General features: G+C 50.2%; 1 protein-coding gene across 2 annotated transcripts in view; it reads left to right on the top strand.

Moving 5' to 3' along the window:
• Positions 1–22,266, top strand: part of LOC144752125 (histo-blood group ABO system transferase-like) — a 179,470-nt gene that overhangs the window by 23,241 nt on the left and 133,963 nt on the right. The window contains exon 3 of one of the 2 annotated variants that reach the window (XM_078640068.1): positions 17,196–17,285. The exons of the other annotated variant lie outside the window; for it this stretch is intronic. Within the exon in view, the coding sequence (XP_078496194.1) occupies positions 17,196–17,285 (90 nt within the window). The remainder of the gene's footprint in view (positions 1–17,195; positions 17,286–22,266) is intronic. 2 annotated transcript variants of the gene reach the window in all.

Here is a 22,266-nt window from a genome sequence, read left to right as displayed (position 1 = left end):
TCAAATGTACACAGAGAGTGCACACACTTTACATTGGGCCACAGTGCTAAAGTGCCAAGAGGCCTAAAACCACCAACACCATGTCAGAGAAAAGGCTAAAAGTTTAGGGGTTAACCTGCCAAAAAGAGCTAAGTCCAATAATACTTATTTTTATAATACAACCTGTGTGGTGTCCATCTGTAGTGTTGTCACTGTATTACTGTATGTGTTCACACATGCTTTGCACACTGCCTCTGAGATAAGCCTTCCTGCTCGTGCCAAGCTACCAAGGGGGTGAGCAGGGGTTATTTTAGGAGTGTAGCCCCTTACCCTGACTAGACACAAGGGTCCCTATTTGGTAAAAGTTCCCTACCTCTGCCAACTAGAGACCCCCAAATCTAACATTGAGGGATTATGTTTTATGTTCAATAGTCGGGCATCATTAACTTTGATGTTCTTGTATCCACTTGTAAGTTTTTATTTTAGTTAGAAATATGTTTTTGTATTCCTGGTCATTTGTGAGGGCCAAGATATGTTGCGCTTATGAAGCTTGCAATGCCAGAGGTAAAGAGCCTTGTATAAGAACGTGAAGTGGGAGGTTAGCCGGCATTCTGTATTCTAAGTAACCTGCGAGCATTCTAGTGGTCAGTTACTCTAGGACTGGCCGAGGGATAGCTAAGCTCCTTCTGTAAGGATAATACTTCATGAGTAAACCATTCGACTTACTCCTGCCTGTCTTGCCATCATTCTGGGGGTGTAAGACTGGAAGCATCTACATTGACATGAAATCATGTTCGGTTTGGCTCTGGCCTCTACAATTATAGAAAGACTAACTAAGTAATCGCGTTACATGACTGGCTGCTTTTTTTCTACCCTCAATTAGCATTTCGTTCACAGCATATGTGTAGTTTTTACAGATGCCTCACAGGCAACTGTGGTTTGGCGAATGGTTGAGCAATGCTGTAGCTTTAAGAAAACGTTTGCACAGATGTATTCGACTGCGCTTCAGATTAAACATGATCCCGTGCTCCTGGGATATCCACAAAAGAAGTATAGGTTAGCAGATTTTGCATATCCTACTATTTTGTCAAATATATTCTGAAGCAAGAAAATTGTTTATACTGCCAATTCTGAGGTATCATCATTTTAAGCAATGTCGGGTCGCCATGTATTTCGTAAAAGCCCTATGTGACCCATTAGTCTGTGTCTGTGTTGCCTCATATCTATGGGCCTGCCTCAGGAAGAGGAAAAGGGTGGGCATAGTTTCTAGCAGCACCCTGTAACCATATTATGAACATATTTTTTGATTTTGATTTTGTTTTTTTTACTATAACTGATTTTAAAGGTTTTAACTGGACCATAGTAAAATGTATTTAATAATGTTTTTTTTAAACTCTTTTTATTTTGTTAAAAGAAAAACAAATATAAGTGGCAGTCATCACAGTGTACATAGGGATCAATCACATGTGCATCTGGGGGGATCACAGTACATACAGTGCTTTTTATAGATAAACATTCAGAATAATGCATCACAGTTTCTTGAGGGTGCGAGCGGTTCGTCAATTGGGACAATTAGGGGGGTTCGCAAATGTTGCCCCTGTATTCAATCCATCTAGACCACACTTCTATCCATTTCCGTGGGCATCCACGGGCCACCTACACCATTTATTCCTGAAGCATGCACCAATCAATATCAGTCTTCCAAGGACCCAATCTAGGAGCACTGGTCGCCCCCCATAGCCTAGCAATGTTACGTTTGGCGATGGCAAATCCCAGTGTTGCCCAGAGCTTCCCCCGGGGCGGCAGATCTGTGGGTTCCCAAATGTTTAAGAGGAACCTCTTAGCTTCCACTCGGAGCTCCACTCCCCCCACCTCCTGCATACAGCGGGTCACTCTCACCCAGTAGTTCCTAATAAGCGGGCATTCCCACAGCATATGGAAGTATGTCCCCCCCTCCCCGCAGCCCCTCCGGCAGAGCCCGTCCTCACTCCTCCCCATGCGCTGCACTCTGGTTATTGAGAGGTATGCACGATGCAAGATTTTCAGTTGAATCAACCGGAGCCTTGTTGATATGGCCACCTCCTTAGGGGAGGCCAGCTCATTCCCCCATTCTTCCTTGTCTATGTCCAGGCAGTCTGCTTCCCATTTCCCTTTAAGGGGGAGCAGGAGGTCAGGGGAGTTGTTAATTGTTTTTTTATATGTAAGTGAGATGGCATGTTCAGGGAGGTGTCCATCCAGGAGTCTGTCCTCCAGGGGGGAGTGATCAGGGAGTTGCGTACCCGCAGGGATGTTCTTTTGGAGAGAGTGTCTGATCTGCAAATATCGAAAGTATTCTGTATGCGCCAGCTGGTTACTGTCCTGGAGTGAGGCAAAGGACACTACGCCCTCCGGGCCCCACAGGTCCCGAATTTGGGAGATGCGTAGGAGGTCCCAGCCTCGGAACCCCTTAGTGTGATTCAACGTTCCTAACTTCTCCGAGACCCATAAGGGAGTAGCCTTTGTAAGGGTGTCAGCCCATCCCAACTGACGTTGTACAATGTGCCACAGCTGCACCGAGTGCTGCGTGGGACCAGTGAGTTGGTATCTACCAGGTCTAGAATAAAGCGCCGCCTCGAAGTTTCCCCCGGGCAGTAGCCAGCGGTCCATGCCATAACCAGGGTCGTCACCAGCGCAATAGGTACCTTGGTTGATGGCTGCAAGGTGCGCAGCCCAGTAGAACTTACGTATGTCCGGGAGCGCTAAGCCTCCGTCATACCAACCCAGGGTCAAATTTAGAAGGGATATGCGGGGTGTTCCTGACCACAGCAACTCTCTCTGTGTGGTTTCGATAGCCTTAAAATATGTGTGCGGGACCAGGTCTGGATGGTACTGTAATGCGTACAGGAATCTTGGCAATGACATCATTTTGAAGAGCGCCGCCCTCCCGAGGAGGGACAATGGGAGCCGTCGCCAGGAGGCAGAGTCCCTTTTGAATCTTTGCAGGGGCGGCAGGAGATTCCTTTCATATCTGGTGGTCTGTTCCTTGGAGATAAAGATCCCAAGGTATCGAAACGCTTCAGTGGCCACTGCGATTGGGCAGTGCAGCGGTGCGACCTGGGTGTTACCTTGTAGGGTGTATAGTATGGATTTATCCCAGTTAATCCTGTATCCAGAGTTCTTCCCGAATCTGGCAAAGATACCCATGGCTACTATAAGGGACTTACGTGGCCTTGTGAGGTAGAGAAGGATATCGTCAGCGTATCACGAGATCCTGTCTTCCCACCCGTCGGTCCAGCGTATTCCTTTCAGGGATTAGTCCTGCCTAATCCAGGCAGCAAGGGGTTCCAACGAGAGCGCAAACAGCAGGGGTGAGAGAGGGCATCCCTGCCGCGTCCCTCTTCCAAGCGCAAATACTGCCGAGGTTTTATTATTGACAGAGACCTGAGCCAGGGGCTGAGAGTAAAGTAGACGCACCCAACCTATGAAGTTAGGGCCAAAGCCCAGTTTTCGGAGGACAGCCATCATATAAGCCATCATATATGGCCATTCTAGCGTGTCAAACGCCATTGAGGCACCTAGGGATACCACAAACGCATCCTCCCGGAGGGTGTGACAGCGTCCCAGCACCCTGTGTAGCTGCCGGAGATTGAGCGCTGTGTTGCGGTGAGGCATGAAACCAGACTGGTCCAAGTAAGGACAGGTTTGAGCCGGTTCGCGAGCACTTTGGCCAGGATTTTTGGTTCCGCGTTTAGTAAAGAAATGGGCCTATAGGAGGCACAGGAGTTTCTTGGTTTTCCCTCTTTCGGGATAGTCACTATGGTGGCGATACGCTGGTCACTTGGTAAGGTGCCCCTTTCTTTGCTTTCTTCAAACATTTGTTTGAGGTATGGACTCAGGCTGCCAGGCGTTAACTTATACAGCTCTATCGGCAAGCCGTTAGGCCCGAGGGCTTTTTCTGGCTTGAGGTCCCTAATCGCTCATCTCAGCTCGTCTACAGCAAGCGGTGCCTCCAGGACTTCACATTCCGAGTCCGAGAGGGCGGGGAGTCAGATGTCAGTCAACAAAGAGACCGAATCTTCTTCAGGCCTGTCAGAGCCCTTGCTATAGACCTTTTGGTAGTGCCGCACGAATTCCTCGACTATCTCTCGTGGTTCTGTGATGACCTCACCTGACTCAGTCTCAAGCTCCGCCACGACTCTCTGTTCCTGTCGCTTTTTATCCAGCCAGGCTATTAGTTTGCCTGCTTTGTCTCCCTGATCGTAGAGTCTACCCTCCTCTCTGGCCATGGTTTTGGCTTGGTCAGTGGCTAATGCCCTATATTCCGCCGCTTTGAGCTCCATAAGGTGCAATGTTCTCGGTGCACCTCCTTCCTGAGCCGCCGTCTCCAATGCAAGGAGGTCTCCCTCCATAGTAGCCATTTGCCTTTCCCGCTCCCTGCGTCGTCCGGTGATAGCGGACAGGGCTTCCCCTCTAAGGACTGTTTTAAATGCCCCCCACAACACCGACGACGAGTCCACTGTGCCATTATTATCCTCAAAGTAGCAGTCAATCGAGAGCGTAAGCTTAGTCTTTATCTCTTCACTACGTAGGTACCAGGCGTTTATGGGTGCAATGCTGCCCTCCTGTCTGTCCCGGAATGTGAGGTGGGCTACTAATGATGAGTTGTCCGAGATTTCCCTTGCGAGGTGTGTAATTTCACGAATCGTTGTGTCGCGCTGCAGGGGTGACAGTATATAGTCAATGCAGGAGAATGATCTATGTGGGCCGGAGAAAAATGTGTATTGAGTGTCTCTCGGGTGTCGGAGGCGCCAAAGATTAGTGAGGCCGAAGGCCTCAAGGAAATCCGATAACCACCTTTGCCCCGGTGGCATGTCCCTGGGAGGGTTACGGTCAAGGGTCCCTGACACTATGGCGTTAAAGTCACCTCCCACTAGGAGGATCCCTTCTGGGAGGGAAAGAATCACCTTGCCCAGGTCCTGGTATGACTGGGTTTGAAGACCAGGGCGGAATGTAGACCGAAACCAAGTTAAGCCTATGGCCCTCCCATCTACCCGAAATTGTTACATAGCGCCCTAAAGGGTCTGAGTCTGTGTGATCAATGATTAGGGGAAGGTTGCGACGAAGCAAAATGCCCACCCCACGGGATCCTGAGGTGAATCCGACGTGAGCCACTAGGATATAACCCAATCTGTTTAGCGCGTGGCAGGTGTTGCCCAGTAGATGCGTCTCCTGCAGGAGTACCACACCCGGAAGGTGTCGCTTGATAAACTGTAATACAATAGTTCTCTTAAGCTTGTCCCCCAGCCCGTTGACATTCCAGCTCATCATCTTCAAACTCTTATCCCACTTCATAGCAATGCGTTATTCCTTTCAATACATCCTCACCGTGACTCCCAGTGTTGTGCACATGTGTATCCAAACGGTTTTGAGTTGACCCCTTGCGCTTAGTAGTACAAATTACAACGGCAACAGTAGATTCCCTACGTGACCTGATCAGTTTTCTTCGTGTGTCCCCAACTGTTCCAGTCCTCCCCCACCTCCCCCTCCCAACTCCCTCGGTTCCCTCCCCCCTCCCTGCACCCCTGCTCTGTAGGCCTTGAACTACCCACATCCCCAATTAGCAGAGTGCCTTTCGCCCAATACTCACCCCGGAAGAGGAAGAAACAACAACTCTATGTAACCTGTCTTCCCTTCCTTGCGGACCTGTTGTCTGGAGCGTGCACTGGCCCCGGCCCAACCCGCCACCCGAGGTTCTCCCCCACCCAAATACAACAAAGAAACACTGCGCCCGCACATTATGCGCACAGCCAAATATGGGATTCGAGCGTTGTTGACCTGTAACTCGCCCTTCCGGTCTGAGCGACGGCCCCTGCATGGATCCAGGCCATCAAGGAGAGGCAGAGGGGGAATGAGGAGGAAGAGAGAGAAAAAGAAAAGAAAAAAAAAAGAGAAAGAGAAAAGAGAGAAAGAAAAAATAAAAAAAATAAAAAAGGGGGGAGGAGAAAGAACAGGGCAAAGAAGGGGATGTTGTACGGGATGGGGATTATTTTAGCAAAGTCAATCAACAGGTTGACTATTTCCCAGCACCCGTATGACATTGTGTCCCCCCCCCTCTCCCCCCAAGAACGGTGGGTGGGCGAGTGCAACCCCCTCCCCTCCCCCGGAATAAGCCCCCCTCAGTACAGTACTTTACAGTTTATGTCGACAGGCTCATGCAGGTTCGTCACTCTCTATGGCCAGCCGCCCCGCGCAGGGAGTCCCATCTGGGGCTTGCAGACCGGGATCTCCAGGAGCGCTGACTCTGTCCGTCCAACTCCGATCTCCCCGCCGCCGACCCCGGGGATTCAACCTGTGTGTCTCTCCAGTTCTGGGCCCCCGCTCCTTCACCCGTGGTAGATGATTCCCTGTCGAGGCAGTCTTGCACTTCCGCTGGTGAAGTGAAAAATATGGATTTGACCCTGCCAGGACCTTGAGTTTGGCGGGGAAAAACATCATGTCCTTGAGGCCTTTTTCTCTCAACGCCGCCTTCACACCCGCAAAGGACCGCCTGTCACGCTGAACTTGGAGAGTAAAGTCCTGGAAAAAGCGGATGGTGGCATTCTCGTATTGCAGGTCACCAGTTTGTCTGGCCGTCTGTAAAATAGCGTCTCTTCTCTGTAGTTAAGGATTTTTGCGATGATCGTCCTTGGCAGCGCACCAGGTTTTGGCTTTGGAATGGGTGCTCAAAATGTGCACGTTCTACAGTGAAGATGGTGGACAGACGCTTAGGTTTGAGATGTTGAAGGATCAAATCCTCGACAAAGAGTTCGACGCTGGGCCCCTCCAAACCTTCCGGCACCCCTACCAGGCGGATGTTGCTCCTTCGCGCCCTCCCTTCCTGGTCCTCCAGCCGGAGGGCCATCCGACGGTGTTGATGTATTAACACTTCTACTCGCTGTTCCAGTTTCTTGGTAGAGGTCCATAGCTCCGCAATGCCCGCCTCATTGGCCTTGGTCTTCTCCGAAGTTTTATTTAGATCTGCACGTAGGAGGTTGACTTCTATGGAGACCTTGTCAATTTTCGTTTCTAGGGTGGCGCCCAGTGTCTGTATAGCTGCCATGATGCTGGATAGTGACGGCTCCTTCTGGGTAGAGGGTTCCCCGGTCGGGCCTTCAGTCAGCGGTATGCCCTTTTGCACTGTATATTTATCAAGCTTGTTGGACTGGGTGGCCCCACCCTGCTTGGGCCTCATTGTTCCCACGGCTAGAACTCTTGCCCTGGTCAGCGGTGCTTCAAGTCTCGGCCGGGAGACCAAACGGTGACCAATGCGCTGGTGCGAGTCTGGTATCTGTTCACAGCCCCTCCCTCTCATAGGGGGGGGGGCTCTGGGGTCTGTATCAGTATGCCGTGGGGTGTCGGGCCACTCTCTCCCTTCCACCTCCAGGGCCCCCTCAGCCTCCTTAATCCACAGCCTCCGCCGTCCGGCGGCACCGCAGCACGTGGCACCCGTGTCCGTTGTCTGTCTGTCCCGGAATGTGAGGTGGGCTACTAATGATGAGTTGTCCGAGATTTCCCTTGCGAGGTGTGTCATTTCACGAATCGTTGTGTCGCGCTGCAGGGGTGACAGTATATAGTCAATGCAGGAGAATGATCTATGTGGGCCGGAGAAAAATGTGTATTGAGTGTCTCTCGGGTGTCGGAGGCGCCAAAGATTAGTGAGGCCGAAGGCCTCAAGGAAATCCGATAACCACCTTTGCCCCGGTGGCATGTCCCTGGGAGGGTTACGGTCAAGGGTCCCTGACACTATGGCGTTAAAGTCACCTCCCACTAGGAGGATCCCTTCTGGGAGGGAAAGAATCACCTTGCCCAGGTCCTGGTATGACTGGGTTTGAAGACCAGGGCGGAATGTAGACCGAAACCAAGTTAAGCCTACGGCCCTCCCATCTACCCGAAATTGTTACATAGCGCCCTAAAGGGTCTGAGTCTGTGTGATCAATGATTAGGGGAAGGTTGCGACGAAGCAAAATGCCCACCCCACGGGATCCTGAGGTGAATCCGACGTGAGCCACTAGGATATAACCCAATCTGTTTAGCGCGTGGCAGGTGTTGCCCAGTAGATGCATCTCCTGCAGGAGTACCACACCCGGAAGGTGTCGCTTGATAAACTGTAATACAATAGTTCTCTTAAGCTTGTCCCCCAGCCCATTGACATTCCAGCTCATCATCTTCAAACTCTTATCCCACTTCATAGCAATGCGTTATTCCTTTCAATACATCCTCACCGTGACTCCCAGTGTTATGCACATGTGTATCCAAACGGTTTTGAGTTGACCCCTTGCGCTTAGTAGTACAAATTACAACGGCAACAGTAGATTCCCTACGTGACCTGATCAGTTTTCTTCGTGTGTCCCCAACTGTTCTAGTCCTCCCCCACCTCCCCCTCCCAACTCCCTCGGTTCCCTCCCCCCTCCCTGCACCCCTGCTCCGTAGGCCTTGAACTACCCACATCCCCAATTAGCAGAGTGCCTTTCGCCCAATACTCACCCCGGAAGAGGAAGAAACAACAACTCTATGTAACCTGTCTTCCCTTCCTTGCGGACCTGTTGTCTGGAGCGTGCACTGGCCCCGGCCCAACCCGCCACCCGAGGTTCTCCCCCACCCAAATACAACAAAGAAACACTGCGCCCGCACATTATGCGCACAGCCAAATATGGGATTCGAGCGTTGTTGATCTGTAACTCGCCCTTCCGGTCTGAGCGACGGCCCCTGCATGGATCCCGGCCATCAAGGAGAGGCAGAGGGGGAATGAGGAGGAAGAGAGAGAAAAAGAAAAGAAAAAAAAAAGAGAAAGAGAAAAGAGAGAAAGAAAAAATAAAAAAAATAAAAAAGGGGGGAGGAGAAAGAACAGGGCAAAGAAGGGGATGTTGTACGGGATGGGGATTATTTTAGCAAAGTCAATCAACAGGTTGACTATTTCCCAGCACCCGTATGACATTGTGTCCCCCCCCCTCCCCCCAAGAACGGTGGGTGGGCGAGTGCAACCCCCTCCCCTCCCCCGGAATAAGCCCCCCTCAGTACAGTACTTTACAGTTTATGTCGACAGGCTCATGCAGGTTCGTCACTCTCTATGGCCAGCCGCCCCGCGCAGGGAGTCCCATCTGGGGCTTGCAGACCGGGATCTCCAGGAGCGCTGACTCTGTCCGTCCAACTCCGATCTCCCCGCCGCCGACCCCGGGCATTCAACCTGTGTGTCTCTCCAGTTCTGGGCCCCCGCTCCTTCACCCGTGGTAGATGATTCCCTGTCGAGGCAGTCTTGCACTTCCGCTGGTGAAGTGAAAAATATGGATTTGACCCTGCCAGGACCTTGAGTTTGGCGGGGAAAAACATCATGTACTTGAGGCCTTTTTCTCTCAACGCCGCCTTCACACCCGCAAAGGACCGCCTGTCACGCTGAACTTGGAGAGTAAAGTCCTGGAAAAAGCGGATGGTGGCATTCTCGTATTGCAGGTCACCAGTTTGTCTGGCCGTCTGTAAAATAGCGTCTCTTCTCTGTAGTTAAGGATTTTTGCGATGATCGTCCTTGGCAGCGCACCAGGTTTTGGCTTTGGAATGGGTGCTCAAAATGTGCACGTTCTACAGTGAAGATGGTGGACAGACGCTTAGGTTTGAGATGTTGAAGGATCAAATCCTCGACAAAGATTTCGACGCTGGGCCCCTCCAAACCTTCCGGCACCCCTACCAGGCGGATGTTGCTCCTTCGCGCCCTCCCTTCCTGGTCCTCCAGCCGGAGGGCCATCCGACGGTGTTGATGTATTAACACTTCTACTCGCTGTTCCAGGTTCTTGGTAGAGGTCCATAGCTCCGCAATGCCCGCCTCATTGGCCTTGGTCTTCTCCGAAGTTTTATTTAGATCTGCACGTAGGAGGTTGACTTCTATGGAGACCTTGTCAATTTTCGTTTCTAGGGTGGCGCCCAGTGTCTGTATAGCTGCCATGATGCTGGATAGTGACGGCTCCTTCTGGGTAGAGGGTTCCCCGGTCGGGCCTTCAGTCAGCGGTATGCCCTTTTGCACTGTATATTTATCAAGCTTGTTGGACTGGGTGGCCCCACCCTGCTTGGGCCTCATTGTTCCCACGGCTAGAACTCTTGCCCTGGTCAGCGGTGCTTCAAGTCTCGGCCGGGAGACCAAACGGTGACCAATGCGCTGGTGCGAGTCTGGTATCTGTTCACAGCCCCTCCCTCTCATAGGGGGGGGGGCTCTGGGGTCTGTATCAGTATGCCGTGGGGTGTCGGGCCACTCTCTCCCTTCCACCTCCAGGGCCCCCTCAGCCTCCTTAATCCACAGCCTCCGCCGTCCGGCGGCACCGCAGCACGTGGCACCCGTGTCCGTTGTCTGTCTGTCCCGGAATGTGAGGTGGGCTACTAATGATGAGTTGTCCGAGATTTCCCTTGCGAGGTGTGTCATTTCACGAATCGTTGTGTCGCGCTGCAGGGGTGACAGTATATAGTCAATGCAGGAGAATGATCTATGTGGGCCGGAGAAAAATGTGTATTGAGTGTCTCTCGGGTGTCGGAGGCGCCAAAGATTAGTGAGGCCGAAGGCCTCAAGGAAATCCGATAACCACCTTTGCCCCGGTGGCATGTCCCTGGGAGGGTTACGGTCAAGGGTCCCTGACACTATGGCGTTAAAGTCACCTCCCACTAGGAGGATCCCTTCTGGGAGGGAAAGAATCACCTTGCCCAGGTCCTGGTATGACTGGGTTTGAAGACCAGGGCGGAATGTAGACCGAAACCAAGTTAAGCCTACGGCCCTCCCATCTACCCGAAATTGTTACATAGCGCCCTAAAGGGTCTGAGTCTGTGTGATCAATGATTAGGGGAAGGTTGCGACGAAGCAAAATGCCCACCCCACGGGATCCTGAGGTGAATCCGACGTGAGCCACTAGGATATAACCCAATCTGTTTAGCGCGTGGCAGGTGTTGCCCAGTAGATGCATCTCCTGCAGGAGTACCACACCCGGAAGGTGTCGCTTGATAAACTGTAATACAATAGTTCTCTTAAGCTTGTCCCCCAGCCCATTGACATTCCAGCTCATCATCTTCAAACTCTTATCCCACTTCATAGCAATGCGTTATTCCTTTCAATACATCCTCACCGTGACTCCCAGTGTTATGCACATGTGTATCCAAACGGTTTTGAGTTGACCCCTTGCGCTTAGTAGTACAAATTACAACGGCAACAGTAGATTCCCTACGTGACCTGATCAGTTTTCTTCGTGTGTCCCCAACTGTTCTAGTCCTCCCCCACCTCCCCCTCCCAACTCCCTCGGTTCCCTCCCCCCTCCCTGCACCCCTGCTCCGTAGGCCTTGAACTACCCACATCCCCAATTAGCAGAGTGCCTTTCGCCCAATACTCACCCCGGAAGAGGAAGAAACAACAACTCTATGTAACCTGTCTTCCCTTCCTTGCGGACCTGTTGTCTGGAGCGTGCACTGGCCCCGGCCCAACCCGCCACCCGAGGTTCTCCCCCACCCAAATACAACAAAGAAACACTGCGCCCGCACATTATGCGCACAGCCAAATATGGGATTCGAGCGTTGTTGATCTGTAACTCGCCCTTCCGGTCTGAGCGACGGCCCCTGCATGGATCCCGGCCATCAAGGAGAGGCAGAGGGGGAATGAGGAGGAAGAGAGAGAAAAAGAAAAGAAAAAAAAAAGAGAAAGAGAAAAGAGAGAAAGAAAAAATAAAAAAAATAAAAAAGGGGGGAGGAGAAAGAACAGGGCAAAGAAGGGGATGTTGTACGGGATGGGGATTATTTTAGCAAAGTCAATCAACAGGTTGACTATTTCCCAGCACCCGTATGACATTGTGTCCCCCCCCCTCCCCCCAAGAACGGTGGGTGGGCGAGTGCAACCCCCTCCCCTCCCCCGGAATAAGCCCCCCTCAGTACAGTACTTTACAGTTTATGTCGACAGGCTCATGCAGGTTCGTCACTCTCTATGGCCAGCCGCCCCGCGCAGGGAGTCCCATCTGGGGCTTGCAGACCGGGATCTCCAGGAGCGCTGACTCTGTCCGTCCAACTCCGATCTCCCCGCCGCCGACCCCGGGCATTCAACCTGTGTGTCTCTCCAGTTCTGGGCCCCCGCTCCTTCACCCGTGGTAGATGATTCCCTGTCGAGGCAGTCTTGCACTTCCGCTGGTGAAGTGAAAAATATGGATTTGACCCTGCCAGGACCTTGAGTTTGGCGGGGAAAAACATCATGTACTTGAGGCCTTTTTCTCTCAACGCCGCCTTCACACCCGCAAAGGACCGCCTGTCACGCTGAACTTGGAGAGTAAAGTCCTGGAAAAAGCGGATGGTGGCATTCTCGTATTGCAGGTCACCAGTTTGTCTGGCCGTCTGTAAAATAGCGTCTCTTCTCTGTAGTTAAGGATTTTTGCGATGATCGTCCTTGGCAGCGCACCAGGTTTTGGCTTTGGAATGGGTGCTCAAAATGTGCACGTTCTACAGTGAAGATGGTGGACAGACGCTTAGGTTTGAGATGTTGAAGGATCAAATCCTCGACAAAGATTTCGACGCTGGGCCCCTCCAAACCTTCCGGCACCCCTACCAGGCGGATGTTGCTCCTTCGCGCCCTCCCTTCCTGGTCCTCCAGCCGGAGGGCCATCCGACGGTGTTGATGTATTAACACTTCTACTCGCTGTTCCAGGTTCTTGGTAGAGGTCCATAGCTCCGCAATGCCCGCCTCATTGGCCTTGGTCTTCTCCGAAGTTTTATTTAGATCTGCACGTAGGAGGTTGACTTCTATGGAGACCTTGTCAATTTTCGTTTCTAGGGTGGCGCCCAGTGTCTGTATAGCTGCCATGATGCTGGATAGTGACGGCTCCTTCTGGGTAGAGGGTTCCCCGGTCGGGCCTTCAGTCAGCGGTATGCCCTTTTGCACTGTATATTTATCAAGCTTGTTGGACTGGGTGGCCCCACCCTGCTTGGGCCTCATTGTTCCCACGGCTAGAACTCTTGCCCTGGTCAGCGGTGCTTCAAGTCTCGGCCGGGAGACCAAACGGTGACCAATGCGCTGGTGCGAGTCTGGTATCTGTTCACAGCCCCTCCCTCTCATGGGGGGGGGCTCTGGGGTCTGTATCAGTATGCCGTGGGGTGTCGGGCCACTCTCTCCCTTCCACCTCCAGGGCCCCCTCAGCCTCCTTAATCCACAGCCTCCCCCGTCCGGCGGCACCGCAGCACGTGGCACCCGTGTCCGTTGTCTGTCTGTCCCGAAATGTGAGGTGGGCTACTAATGATGAGTTGTCCGAGATTTCCCTTGCGAGGTGTGTCATTTCACGAATCGTTGTGTCGCGCTGCAGGGGTGACAGTATATAGTCAATGCAGGAGAATGATCTATGTGGGCCGGAGAAAAATGTGTATTGAGTGTCTCTCGGGTGTCGGAGGCGCCAAAGATTAGTGAGGCCGAAGGCCTCAAGGAAATCCGATAACCACCTTTGCCCCGGTGGCATGTCCCTGGGAGGGTTACGGTCAAGGGTCCCTGACACTATGGCATTAAAGTCACCTCCCACTAGGAGGATCCCTTCTGGGAGGGAAAGAATCACCTTGCCCAGGTCCTGGTATGACTGGGTTTGAAGACCAGGGCGGAATGTAGACCGAAACCAAGTTAAGCCTACGGCCCTCCCATCTACCCGAAATTGTTACATAGCGCCCTAAAGGGTCTGAGTCTGTGTGATCAATGATTAGGGGAAGGTTGCGACGAAGCAAAATGCCCACCCCACGGGATCCTGAGGTGAATCCGACGTGAGCCACTAGGATATAACCCAATCTGTTTAGCGCGTGGCAGGTGTTGCCCAGTAGATGCGTCTCCTGCAGGAGTACCACACCCGGAAGGTGTCGCTTGATAAACTGTAATACAATAGTTCTCTTAAGCTTGTCCCCCAGCCCGTTGACATTCCAGCTCATCATCTTCAAACTCTTATCCCACTTCATAGCAATGCGTTATTCCTTTCAATACATCCTCACCGTGACTCCCAGTGTTGTGCACATGTGTATCCAAACGGTTTTGAGTTGACCCCTTGCGCTTAGTAGTACAAATTACAACAGCAACAGTAGATTCCCTACGTGACCTGATCAGTTTTCTTCGTGTGTCCCCAACTGTTCCAGTCCTCCCCCACCTCCCTCTCCCAACTCCCTCGGTTCCCTCCCCCCTCCCTGCACCCCTGCTCCGTAGGCCTTGAACTACCCACATCCCCAATTAGCAGAGTGCCTTTCGCCCAATACTCACCCCGGAAGAGGAAGAAACAACAACTCTATGTAACCTGTCTTCCCTTCCTTGCGGACCTGTTGTCTGGAGCGTGCACTGGCCCCGGCCCAACCCGCCACCCGAGGTTCTCCCCCACCCAAATACAACAAAGAAACACTGCGCCCGCACATTATGCGCACAGCCAAATATGGGATTCGAGCGTTGTTGACCTGTAGCTCGCCCTTCCGGTCTGAGCGACGGCCCCTGCATGGATCCAGGCCATCAAGGAGAGGCAGAGGGGGAATGAGGAGGAAGAGAGAGAAAAAGAAAAGAAAAAAAAAAGAGAAAGAGAAAAGAGAGAAAGAAAAAATAAAAAGAATAAAAAAGGGGGGAGGAGAAAGAACAGGGCAAAGAAGGGGATGTTGTACGGGATGGGGATTATTTTAGCAAAGTCAATCAACAGGTTGACTATTTCCCAGCACCCGTATGACATTGTGTCCCCCCCCTCTCCCCCCAAGAACGGTGGGTGGGCGAGTGCAACCCCCTCCCCTCCCCCGGAATAAGCCCCCCTCAGTACAGTACTTTACAGTTTATGTCGACAGGCTCATGCAGGTTCGTCACTCTCTATGGCCAGCCGCCCCGCGCAGGGAGTCCCATCTGGGGCTTGCAGACCGGGATCTCCAGGAGCGCTGACTCTGTCCGTCCAACTCCGATCTCCCCGCCGCCGACCCCGGGGATTCAACCTGTGTGTCTCTCCAGTTCTGGGCCCCTGCTCCTTCACCCGTGGTAGATGATTCCCTGTCGAGGCAGTCTTGCACTTCCGCTGGTGAAGTGAAAAATATGGATTTGACCCTGCCAGGACCTTGAGTTTGGCGGGGAAAAACATCATGTACTTGAGGCCTTTTTCTCTCAACGCCGCCTTCACACCCGCAAAGGACCGCCTGTCACGCTGAACTTGGAGAGTAAAGTCCTGGAAAAAGCGGATGGTGGCATTCTCGTATTGCAGGTCACCAGTTTGTCTGGCCGTCTGTAAAATAGCGTCTCTTCTCTGTAGTTAAGGATTTTTGCGATGATCGTCCTTGGCAGCGCACCAGGTTTTGGCTTTGGAATGGGTGCTCAAAATGTGCACGTTCTACAGTGAAGATGGTGGACAGACGCTTAGGTTTGAGATGTTGAAGGATCAAATCCTCGACAAAGAGTTCGACGCTGGGCCCCTCCAAACCTTCCGGCACCCCTACCAGGCGGATGTTGCTCCTTCGCGCCCTCCCTTCCTGGTCCTCCAGCCGGAGGGCCATCCGACGGTGTTGATGTATTAACACTTCTACTCGCTGTTCCAGTTTCTTGGTAGAGGTCCATAGCTCCGCAATGCCCGCCTCATTGGCCTTGGTCTTCTCCGAAGTTTTATTTAGATCTGCACGTAGGAGGTTGACTTCTATGGAGACCTTGTCAATTTTCGTTTCTAGGGTGGCGCCCAGTGTCTGTATAGCTGCCATGATGCTGGATAGTGACGGCTCCTTCTGGGTAGAGGGTTCCCCGGTCGGGCCTTCAGTCAGCGGTATGCCCTTTTGCACTGTATATTTATCAAGCTTGTTGGACTGGGTGGCCCCACCCTGCTTGGGCCTCATTGTTCCCACGGCTAGAACTCTTGCCCTGGTCAGCGGTGCTTCAAGTCTCGGCCGGGAGACCAAACGGTGACCAATGCGCTGGTGCAAGTCTGGTATCTGTTCACACCCCCTCCCTCTCATAGGGGGGGGGCCTCTGGGGTCTGTATCAGTATGCCGTGGGGTGTCGGGCCGCTCTCTACCTTCCACCTCCAGGGCCCCCTCAGCCTCCTTAATCCACAGCCTCTGCCGTCCGGCGGCACCGCAGCACGTGGCACCCGTGTCCATTGTCTGACTCAGTGCAGCGTCGTCGCCCAGTCCCCTTCAGTCGTTCTCACCCACGAATCATGGGCTCTCACCAAGAAAATCTTCGGTTCTCCCGATTACCCTACTTCTCAGTGGCGCGTCTCCCCAGCCAGGCAGGCTATTGGCTTCCGCCTCCTTGTATGCAGTGGGCCTCCCAGACAGTACCGTGCAACGCCCTGCAGGGCGTCACGGCCCTTCGCTGTGCCAGCTTTGTGGTGCCCCCCCGGTGTTAGTGGGCCAGAGGTCATCCCTGCAGGCCGTTGTGCCCCACGCCCGGCGGTGAAGGTGCAGAAACAGCCCCGCCTTAGTGTCTCCAGTCCATACAGATGTTCACGGGGGAGCAGGCTGGGGGTCCAGCACCCGCAGGATATTCACTGACCTTGACCCAGGTGTCGCCGTTTTGAGATGTGTCTTTTTTTTTTTAAACCCTTTCTTTCCTCTCCTCCCCTTTTTTAGGCTCCTTCAGGCTCACGCCGTCACGGTCGAGCTTCCAGGGCCAGGCTCCAAAGTACAGAGGCACCGGTAGTGTGACTTGTACTCTTGGCGCTGTTGGCACCGAATTTCTTTCCCCGCCCCCGGCTAGGCCTCAAAGCCGGGGGCTCGCCTGCAGTAGTGACCGACCGCGGGAGACCCTTGATCCAGGCCTGTTGTTAGGCGCCGAGGTCCGGAGCTGCAGCGCCGCAATGGAGCGGAGTAGCGCGACCGGGGTCAGACCGCCAGGCGCGGCTTCAGTTGGACTGTGCTGCGCTGCGTTCAGGATGCAGAATCTGCCGGATTTTCTACCGGATTTCGGCGGGTGGAGGTCTCGGCGTAACGGAGCCCTCGAGTTAGGCGGCCATCCTAGCCGGCGCCTAGCCACGCCTCATCCTAGCTGGCGCCTAGCCACGCCCCAATTAATAATGTTTTGACTAATGTATATATGAATATTTATTGATCTGGATATTTTTAGATGTATTCTTTTGCTTTTATGATCTGTTCACAATGATCGAATAAAGCTGTATGAAATGAAAAATGAGTTAATGAATAATGTGCGTGTGTGTTTTGTTCTTACTGAATTTTGAACTCCCTTGTGAACTTCACTAATGTTAATATTTTTCCTACAGGTACACATCAAACACTACCAGATGGTTTTTGTCTATCCTTCTCTGTTCTCTTGTACTAACTGTTATAGTTGCTGACTCCTATTTTTGCAGGTAAGCACCATTGTGTCATTTAATCTATAAGCCTCAGATATATTACTTTGGTTTGTCAGTGATAGGTGAGTCTGGATTCTGCTTCATTACAATGGGTCTCAGCTGACAGACCTGGTGCAGGCAGGTTTCCTACTTGAACACCAGCTCTGTACTTGTTCTAATGCACATTTCCAGGAAGGCGGCTTTTTTCATGAATACAATACTTCTCCAAAGTGAATTTTATGGCAGCTAAATACATTTTAGTCTTTCAAGCTTTAAGTCACCATCACAACTAAAGAAAATACATGGTGGGTGTGTCTATGTCGAAAGACAAAGTTAATGATTTCCTGAAAAAAAGCTTCCCATCATTAAGGAGGGTGTTGTAATTGGACACTGAATACTTCTCAGTACAGACGTTTTAAACATAGAATGCATTCTGCACTCTGAAGGGTCACATGGAACAAGTATCCCTGAACTGAAAGATACCTGACTTATTTATCAAGACCGAATGAAGGAATACCGACCTCCTCCTTCCCCTGAAAAAGGGCATGATAAGTTAGGGAACAAAAATGATTTTTCCCAACAAATCATAGATTAAATGCAAACCCAGCTACATCTATCCAAAGCAGAAAGGGGACCAATACCATTCCAATGCCCGTGCCCATAGTAAATTACCAGTACAAAAGGGGGTGGTGGTGATGGACGGAGCATCCGAACCAATCAAAAACTCACACCCAGTCAAAAGATCTGGTTTGATCCATCACCGTTCTTTAGCCCACTCTGCCACCCCAGTTTAGACATGGCTATATGCAAATCAGTCTGACCCTGTGCCTCATGGGAACAGTCCAGCCCGAACTGCCAAGCCATGCCTTCCCTGGACCGGAAACAAGCTTCCGGGGATCGGTTTCTGGCATAGCAAATTACCAGGCACAACACAAATGTTTGACCATCTTGTACAGCACCTTTCAATCGAACCCCCCATGCACAACAACATAGCTTTGTTATTTCACACCACCCTGCTCAGGTCGTCCATCTCTTTTTTTTTTTTTATTGAGAAATTCCTGGTACAAACATTAGCCATATAAAATTCACTTTTTACATTATTCCATATAAAAATATTGAAAAGATACACTAAATAAAGACTCATGAGATCACATGCACTTCCACAGTCAGAGGGATGTTAAAACCACTGTACACTGGAATACATTACATATCCTTATGCTTGCACCTATTTCTGTATTCGCAAGTCTCTCCAGGTTTTTAATGGTGCCCACTTGTTTAACCCTAACTCGCGCATTTTCCTACCCTTATGTTCATATAGGGCGGCCTCTATGTTATGCATGCCCAAGAGTCTAGTCACCCACATCTGGAATGAGGGGGAGCTATATCCTTCCACCCTGCTGATATAAGAATTCGCAGCACTGCCACCGTAATAGAAATGAAGGCTTCAGCCTCTTTCTTTAGCCCCAGCTTGCTCTCACTTTCTAAAATCATTAGGGTAGGGGATAGACTGATCTTAACACCTAGCAACCCCCCCCAAAACGTCTCGATCTCGCCCTTAATTCTATCTAACTTTTCACACTAAGGGAACATTTGTAATAAATCAGCAGGTCCTTTCGAACACCTGGGGCATCTGTTATCTTCCCTTTTACCCCAATCAAATAATTTTATAAAGTAAAGATTAAATAACGTTTTAAAATGTTGCGCTTTTTAATTCGAGGAGCGTAAAATCATATTATCTAATTGTAGAGCTTTATCCAAATCCACGTCTGGATCAACCAGTTTTAAAGACCAAGAGGCTTCGTTTTTTTTCTATATCATCTTGAATCCCAGTCATAAATATTCTTTAAATAATTTTAATCCTGCACCCCCCTTTAACAAATACTCCAATAGATTGTTTCTATTTCCAAAAGGGATTTGGAGTCCCTTGGCTTTAAGTGTTTGGGAAACCTGAATAAATGTAAGCCCCTGGTTACTAGGAATGCCATATCTCTGTTGAATTGGCCCCGAAGCTCATCATAACGGTCCCCTCTATAACATCACCCACTGTTCGAATTCCATGCTGTTCCCAACATTTCCACATACCATCGACACTTAGATTTAGGAGGATCCCTGACTTCCACAATGGTGTGTGACAGTTAATCTTTGGGATTTCTAGTATTTTTTGTATCGCTTTCCAGAGCCCCCACACACTACCCATAATCTTGTATTGCATTTTCTTAAAATACCGACGATCTGTTTTCCTTAGCAGAATCCCCACCACCTCCCTTCCTAGTTCGTATATGGAGGGGAGGTTTTGCTTGCCATATGGCACATACGACTCATTTGTGGCTAGATCAAATAAAATTGCCATTTGGGTTAGCAGGTACACCCATTGATAGAACCTAACATTAGGAATTCCTAGGCCTCCCAATTCCTGCGGAAGGGACATAAATTTTAATGAACGTCTGACTTTGTCATATTGCCATAGAAGCCCATAAATATTGCTTCTATTAACTTTATCAGTCCTTCATCTAGTATCAGCGGAATAGCACGGAACAGATACATGATTTTAGGGAGCATCGTCATTTTCAACACGTTAGCCCTCCCTATCAATGACAAATGTAATGTATCCATTCTTTTAAGATCTAACTCAATTGATTTTAACAGTGGGGTAAAGTTATCTTAAATCTGTCACAGCGTTAACTGTTACTCCTAGATATATTGCAGGTTCCACATATCTATAGTCTGCTTTAACGATATTATTGTGCAAATTACTTGGGTTTCACTCTCATTCAACAGATAACCTGAATGCCTACCGAATTCTTTTGTAATTTCCACTATTGTGCGCATGGCTATACCTGGTTCCGTGGAAACTACTGTCAAGTCGTCGGCATACGCCAATATTTTCGTTTCATGTCCGCTGGTAATGACAGGCTTAATTTCCATATAACCCAGAATCTGCCTAACTAGTGGGTCTATATATAACGTGAACAAAATGGGTGAACAGGGACACCACTGATGTGTCCCCCTTGTCATAAATATTTTCCCCGAACTTTCGCTGATAAGCTGAACCCTAGCCACTGGATCTCGATACATGGCTTTTTAGGGCATTCAGTATTTTCGGTCCAAACCCTCTGCCGACCAATACCACCCACAAGAACTTCCATCTTACGCGGTCAAAAGCTTTTTCCGCATCAAGGAGGATCATGGCCATTCCACCCTCCCCCTCCTACCCCCCAGTGGCAGCATGGTAGTCGAACAGGGCTATAGCTCGTCATATATGATCAGTTGTTCCACGACCTGGGACAAATCCATGCTGCCAAGGGGAGATTAGATCCCAAATGACCCTCCCAAAGCGGCTAGCCAGAATCTTCGCATACATTTTGTTGTCCGCGTTTATGAGGGATATTGGCCTGTATGATCCCGGATTTTCTTTTGGCTTTCCTTTCTTATAGAATACAACAATAGTTTCCTTCCATGTCTCAGGAATTTTGCCAGTGCACACTATCCCATTAAATAAATCTAAAAGTATTGGGGCTATCCCACGGAAGATGCACTTATACACCTCTAGTGGGATACTATCAGGCCCTGCAGCCTTGCAAGTTGCTAATTCTTGCAGTGCCCCGAGTACTTCACTAATTGACAGATCTTGATCTAATGTTTCCATTTCGACCTCATCCAGTTTAGTGCCTTCATCCCCATACTCCCCCTGTGGCGTGTCTGCAGCTGTCTCCTCCTGGTATAGTGCCTGATAGTAGTTTTTAAATACCTTCAAGATATCCTTTGACTCTACATAATCCTGATCATTCTCCTGAATGCTAGTTATTACGTTCTTAGTGGCTCCCTGTCTAATCCATAGTGCTAATGCCCTACCAGCCTGTTCTCCTGTTTCATACATTTTGCATCTATGGGCTTGATATTGGGAGGCATCTTTTCTAGCCAGATGCATATGTATCTCCCCTTTGATAGAGCTAATTCTCTGTTGGCTTTCCCTCCCTTCTCTTCCTTGCAAGATATCTTTTCCATGCTTTTCTTCAGCTGCTATCAGTCGGGTTGTCAACCTATCATTTACTGCTGGTGTTTTTTTCCTGCTCTAGCCAGCATAGCTTATTGTCTCGCCCCATAGGGCTGCTTTAAACGCATCCCAAACACTATTCCTCGATGCGCTGTAACGATTTGCATTGAAAAATTCTACTGTCCAGGTCCTCAAATGCTCCACATATGCGCGATCTGCCAGCAATTTTCTATCAAAGGTCCAAACCCTCTGTTTTCTCACAGGCACAGGCAAATTATAACTCAATATTAATAGACTGTGGTCTGATATAATTTTTGGTAGCTTCCTTATGTTAACTTTCCTTACTTCTGTAGACGAGATTAGAAAATAATCAAGTTTTGTATATTTTTGATATGGACACGAGAAGTAGGTAAACCCAGGGTTACTTAGCTCCTTTTCCAATCCATGTGTTTGAATCAAGGAACACAGAGCCTGATACACCCTTCGCTTCCGACCTACATACGGAGATTTATTAGTAAGGTCTGCAGATATATTTAGGTCTCCACACACTAGGAGAGGGGTAGGCCAGCTGGTTAATTCATTCTCTAATAAATCAAAGACCTCAGGGTCATCTTGGTTAGAGCCGTAGATAACGCAAATTGTAACACCGATACACAACTCAACCAACGCCCATCTCCCAGATACATCAGCCTTAGAGCTCTTAGTGCCCCCAAGTGAGGATTTACCTAGAATAGCCACCCCTCTAACTGTAGATGTTTGAGAAGAGCAGGACAGAATATCGAGGCCTCTCAAACTCAGCAGCTGTTTTTTCCCCCAAGGCAGGTGTGTTTCCTGCAGGCATATAACATCTATATGCTCTAATTTCACGAATTCAGCTAACCTACGCCTTTTTTTCCAATCGTTCAGACCCCCAATATTAACCAAGCATATATTAAGTTTTGCCATTCTTAGTTATGTGGTACTCCTTCTCTTTTTGTGCCAGCGACTGGGTAAAATACCCACGTG

The sequence above is a fragment of the Lissotriton helveticus genome, chromosome 4_2, assembly GCF_964261635.1.
Source record: "Lissotriton helveticus chromosome 4_2, aLisHel1.1, whole genome shotgun sequence".
Classification (NCBI taxonomy): domain Eukaryota; kingdom Metazoa; phylum Chordata; class Amphibia; order Caudata; family Salamandridae; genus Lissotriton; species Lissotriton helveticus.
The sequence above is the reverse complement of the archived record's forward strand: the minus strand, read 5'-3'. Positions and strand labels throughout refer to the sequence as shown.